Source organism: Eptesicus fuscus, chromosome 25 (assembly GCF_027574615.1).
Source record: "Eptesicus fuscus isolate TK198812 chromosome 25, DD_ASM_mEF_20220401, whole genome shotgun sequence".
Lineage (NCBI taxonomy): Eukaryota > Metazoa > Chordata > Mammalia > Chiroptera > Vespertilionidae > Eptesicus > Eptesicus fuscus.
Genome location: NC_072497.1, coordinates 1,298,563 through 1,304,562, shown reverse-complemented (window position 1 = coordinate 1,304,562; position 6,000 = coordinate 1,298,563). Strand labels below are relative to the sequence as shown.

Here is a 6,000-nt window from a genome sequence, read left to right as displayed (position 1 = left end):
TAAAAACCTCCGTTTTCTAATCCTGCCAGAACGGCAGCCTCTCCTCTGCTGACTCGGGGTGGCAGAGCACACAGCAGGCAGCCAGACAAGAGCTAGCACGTCTGCCGGCGAAGTGACAGCCGTTCTCGGCTTTACAGAAATGCTGGCATCTTGACCTCCCAGGAATGTGAGATCCCCGTGGAACAGGACGATGGGTCGCAGGCAGATGCGAGCTGAACAGCAGGACGAGGAGGAGCCCGCCGAACCGCCGGGAGGGCGACAGCGAAGAGAAAAGGCACGCACACGGGGCAGGTGGTGGTTTTGCTTTTTATTTAATCAAAGGCTGGTGGGTAAACATAAATACAGCACAGTTACTTCAGATCATTCTTCATATTGTGTACACACAGACCGAGGAACGCAATCTGAAAGAAATCCGCAGTCAGCAATGAAATGCACACAGCTTCTCCTTCCCTCGTTTCAAAAAAAAAAAAAAAAAAGAAAGAAAAAAAATTAAAACATACAAACTCTAGGATCTCATCAGCACACTCTCTCCTGTGACAAATGATTCAGACATAAATAGTGGGTGCAAAGAAACTCTATGCTAACATATGTATAACCTTTGTTAATGAGAAAAACAAAAAAAAACGAACAGAAGCAGCCATAATGATTAAGATACATTCAGTTACCGATAACTAGCTTTGCCCTAAAGGGCATTATCAAAAGAGAAATCGTGCTGCAGAGAAAAAGCTATATATACATACACAATGAGAAAATAAACCGCAAGATTAACGCATGCATGTTTAATACTGGGGGGGAGGGGGGGAGAATCACAGTCCTCGAGGTTTCTCCGCGTTTGTTATAAAAGCCCTCTGCACTCAACTAAAATGAAAATGATCTTAAAAAGGATAATACTTGGAAAGTTTACTTAAGTCTTCTCAGCCACAGAAACTGCAATGGAAATAAATGTTCAGAGTCATTTTCAAAACAAAAACAAAAATCTATTCTTCTGGTGACATGCATGATTCAAAAGGGTCTATGCAAGACACACTGCTCTACCTTCCCAGGGACGAGGAAAAAACACCTCAAGTCAAGGTTTGGTTTGCAAGATGGTCAAAGGGTTTTGTATTCCAGCAGGAGTTCAAATCTTCTGGATCTTTTCGCCGACCACCACCGGGTTCTCTTTGCGGATTTTCTCAGCGGCGTCGGCCTTGTAATTGTAAGAGCAATTGTGTACATCGGAGTAGCGGTGTGCACCGCAGTAAACATTCCCACACCGGCATTCAAACCCTAAAGGGGACGAACACACACGCCTGAGTCGGGTGCAGGGTGGAAATCGGGAGCACATTTCATGTTCAGCACATCATGTATTCATGCGACAGCGAGAGCATCGTTCGACACCAGTGCTTTCACAGCCCGAGAACATTCTAGAAGTTCACTAGCTTCAGGCTGGTACCAGAGTGCTCTCAGCACGGCTCTGGGCTCAGGCTCCCTCACCTACGACAGGGCCCCAACTACCTCCTGTCAAAGCAGGTTGCGAAGAGGAAAATGTGAAACGTTTCTCGAATGCAAACTCTGCAACGTGAAAACAGGCACACCAGGGCCGGCTTAAATTTTAACTAAGACCAACGACCCCTGACACCACTGTTAACGAGTAACAGCGTCCGCACCAGCTGTCCTTGGCTAACCCCCCCCGCCCCCCATGGAAAGGGAGCTGAACTTTGGCTCCATGGGATGCAGTTAGGGTGCCCGTGCGTGAATCCACTAACGTAGGCCAATGACTGAGCCGCTCTGAGCTTCAACTGCTTCTGTAATCTATACATATAAAAGCCTAAGCGACTGCTATGACTGGTCAATACAATGACCGGTCAACCAGTCACTATGACACGCACTGACCACCAGGGGGCAGACGCTCAATGCAGGAGCTGCCCCCTGGTGGTCAGTGCACTCCCACAGCCAACCTCCCACGGTCCCTGCCCCCGGGCTGGCCGGCCCCAATCGACTGCCCTTAACGGCCCCAATTGCCAGCCAGACCGAGGGCCCCACCTGTGCACGAATTCGTGTACCGGGCCTCTAGTTTGGGAATAATAAGTTACTGGGAGGATTAAATGAAGACTGTGTTACTTGACACATGGTAAGCATGTGACCAACGCTCCTTCGTTTAGGAAAATGCCCAGCGTTGAAGCCGAAGGGGAGACGGAAGGAGAGGGGATGGGTTGTACACAAAACTGGTCCCGCGCCCCAAATGAGGATTTGATGGTGGGAGAGAATTACTGGGAGTGGAACGCAGGATTTTAAACACTGACCATGCCTTTACTACATTTCCTAAACTTGAAAACTATGCTCTGTAGCTTCCTAAGCATGAATGCAAAGGAAGCCAGCAGTGACGCCAGGCGGACAGACTGGGCAGGGGGAGGGACAGGAAGTCTCCGGCCTCCGCTGAGAGTCGGAGAGTTAGGAGGACTCTATGTGATACTGAATAATGTGTATTTCCAGGCGTCGTATCTGCGCATGCTCCGATGGGCCAGTCCGAAACATCTTGGATCTGAGGCTAAAACCGCCTTCCTCTTTACCGCCCACCTGTTCCTTGGCCGGGACACCTTCCTCAAACCGTTTTGCTCAAAATCTGACCTCCTCTCCTCTCAGCTCGCACCGAAGCCAGCACAATGCCGGCACGTGGTGGACAATGAATGGTCACCAGTGTAGCTGCAACTGCTCCCCCAGATGCACCCGTCCACAGCGCTAGCTCACCTCTGCTCTGCCTGACCCTCCCGTGCTCTGCCCACGCCACCTTCCTGCTCCTGGTCCCTGCCCCCGCCCTGTTCCTTCCCCTCTAGAGTTTTCCTTCAAGTGATCCTTTCTGGCTGAAACGCCCGTTTCCATCAGGGAAGTCCCGCTCCTCTCTCAAGTTCCAGCTACATCATCTGCCTTCATCACACTTTCCTCCACAGCCTCTCCTCCTCCTCCTCCTTCTTCTTCTTTTTAAATACATTTTTATTGATTTCAGAGAGAGGAAGAGAGAGGAACTCAATGAGAATCATGGATCAGCTGCCTCCTGCACGCCCCATACTGGGGATCGAGCCTGCAACCCGGGCATGTGCCCTGACCGGAATCGAACCTGAGACTCTTCAGTCTGCAGGCTGACGCTCTATCCACTGAGCCACACCAGCCAGGGCTCCTCTTCTTTTACATAATAAATCAATCACTCCCGTCCCTGAACTCCCAAACCAATCCACGTGATTGCACTTCATACACTTTCTTGGCTAAATACCCAAGTAGCATCTTGAACTTTTTTCTCCCTCTCTTAGCAACACCGCCATCTGACAGCCCTGCCATAGTAGTCAACACGGACCCGTCACTTACCATGTGGCAGCCCGGGGCGCCTCGCCTTACGTGTGTTCACATGTGTGAACTCACGGAACCCTCACAGCCATCTAGGATTAGCCCTTTACCCACAGCCCTTCCCAGCTCGCCCGGCACGGACACAGCCTCTCCACTGCGGCCCCCTCCGGGCAGGGCCACAGCACCTGCCATGCTGACCTGACTTGTCAACACCCTCACCCTCAGCTGAAGAGAAAACTATTCACTCCGCTTTCAGGGACGCAATCAGATCTGCGTTTATTTCCTTACGAAAGCGCAGAAGCGGAGCAGGCCCAGCAGCCCCTCTCCGGGAAGCAGAGCGAGCGCGCTGAGGCCGGGGCGGGGAGCCAGGCGGCACTGGACACGCAACCCTACGCTGGAAGCGCTGGCTCGGAGCTCTTACCAGTAAGTCCCACTTTCTTCCGGCACAGGAAACAGCGGTTCTTTTTCTGTTTTGGCTTTTCGAGAGATTTGTCCTGCTCTTCGGTCGGCGGCTGCGCCGTATCTGATACTGAAGCTGACAAAACAGGGGCGCGGGGCGATTCGTTAGTCAGGAACGGGGGGGGGGGGGGGGGGGGGGGGGGGGGGGGGGCGGTCTGGGTGGTTCCCTTCCCCGACCCCAGCCCACCCGGCTGGTCTGTTATCCAGAGGACAAAGGAGGAATTTGGTGACGTTAAGTCACAAAGCAGTTTATAGAACCCCATGATAAATGCATGTGGGTATATGTGTAATGTATGTGCACACATGTTCACAGTGACTACAGGAAGTGTTGTGATTCCTATTTTTGTGTGTGATAATTATGTATTTGACCAATACAAGGCATGCGCATACACGCATACACACACACACACACACACACACACACACACACACACACACACACACTACTGGTTACCCTAAGGCAGTGGTCGGCAAACTCATTAGTCAACAGAGCCAAGTATCAACAGCACAACGATTGAAATTTCCTTTGAGAGCCAAATTTTTTAAACTTAAACTTCTAATGCCACTTCTTCAAAATAGACTCGCCCGGGCCGTGGTATTTTGTGGAAGAGCCACACTCAAGGGGCCAAAGAGCCGCATGTGGCTCGCGAGCCGTAGTTTGCCGACCATGGCCCTGGGCGAACTTCTAACATTGCAGGGTCAGAACTACGTAGGTTCCTAGGGGGCCGGGGGTCGGGGCCGAAACCAAGACTCAGTGGAACACGAAGGAAATGTCGCACATAAAACCTCTGAAATGCTCGGAACCAGGTAAACGGGTGAACTGTTAGGGTGAGGATCACAGTGGGTGCATTTAAAAGGGCCACCAAGGCCGGCGGCCCCGGAGCCCCATGACCTTCCCGTCACCGGCCACCGCCCACTCGGCCTACGAGGCCGCCACCACACGTGTCTGCAGCACAACCCGCGGACATGACCTCTGCTCCCCAGCACTGCCTGCCTGGATCAAGGCCTCAGCCCCCCATTTCATCACAGGCTCCTCCTCCTCCTACTGCTCAGCCAATGGGCCACGCCAGCCCCTCTGCCCACTCCGCCCTCCCCAGCCCAAAGGCTTTCCTGTCTCTCCCGTATGCCATTGAGGTCATTGCCATCTTCTTCTAGAAAGTGTTTATTTACTGATGACAGAGAGAGAGGGCGGGGGGGGGAGAGAAAGAGAGAGAGAGAGAGAGAGAGAAATTAAAAAAAAGAGAAAAGAAAAAGCACATGGACACGGGAGACCCTTTATTGTCAATCACTGACGGTCCCTGCATGTCAACCCCACACGGACGGGGCTGCATGCTGCGTTTCCGGTCCCACCCTCAGCCCTAGAAAGTTCCCGATAAGGCTGGGCTCAGAAAAAGTGTGACCTGCAGTCTGCAAAGAATCCTATATAACAAACGGCTAATATGCAAACCAACCAAACGGCAGAACAACTGGTCGCTATGACGTGCCCTGTCCACCAGGGGGCAGACGCTCACCGCAGGAGCTGCCTCCTGGTGGTCAGTGCGCTCCCACAGGGGGAGCGCCGCTCAGCCAGAAGCTGGGCTCACGGCCGGCAAGCACAGCAGCGGTGGTGGGAGCCTCTCCCGCCTCCATGGCAGCCCTAAGGATGTCCAACTGACAGACATCCCCTGAGGGCTCCCGGACAGCGAGAGGGCAGAGGCTGGGCTGAGGGACCCCCACCCCCCTGCCAGAGTGCACGAATCTCGCGCACCGGGCCTCTAGTCTATTCTATTTGTTTGCCTCTGAAATCTCGAAGCTGTAATATCTCACCGGTACTCCCACTTCCATTCGAGTAAGCGAACATGAAGAGCGCTTTAACGGCAGGGCCACCTCCAGGTGGCGTTCTGAACAGAATTGGTTTGCCTGCTGAGACGCGAACTCTGAGTGGCAGGTGGGAATGGAGAAGCGAGAGACACGGGGATCTGTGGGGCACGCGGACGCCAGTGCTCAGCCAAGGACACCCCACAGGACTAAACCTGGAGAGCCGAGTGGTTTCTCTTCAGCGGGGCGGACGCGCCACCGCCCACACTCTGCACCAGGACCCCTCTGAGAGCTGGAGAGCGAGGGCCCAGCGTGAGGCCAGTCGCGTCCTCTCTTCCCCCGCAGGTCCCCGGGCCCGCGGCTCCTCTGACGCTGGGGGCCGCGGCCTGAACTGAAACACTCCCCACGTGGCTCTGCGGGCAACAC

The 6,000-nt window shown here is 53.5% G+C and overlaps 1 protein-coding gene across 6 annotated transcripts in view; it reads right to left on the bottom strand.

Annotated features, from left to right (window-relative positions):
* Nucleotides 1-292: 292 nt before the first annotated feature.
* ZFAND6 (zinc finger AN1-type containing 6) overlaps nucleotides 293-6,000 on the bottom strand; it is a 59,119-nt gene continuing 53,411 nt past the window's right edge. For all 6 annotated transcript variants that reach the window (XM_028138545.2, XM_028138544.2, XM_028138547.2 and 3 more), the window contains 2 exons: nucleotides 3,740-3,853; nucleotides 293-1,266 (listed from right to left, as the gene is read on the bottom strand). In XM_028138545.2, the coding sequence (XP_027994346.1) occupies nucleotides 1,118-1,266; nucleotides 3,740-3,853 (263 nt within the window). In that variant the 3' untranslated portion in view covers nucleotides 293-1,117. The remainder of the gene's footprint in view (nucleotides 1,267-3,739; nucleotides 3,854-6,000) is intronic.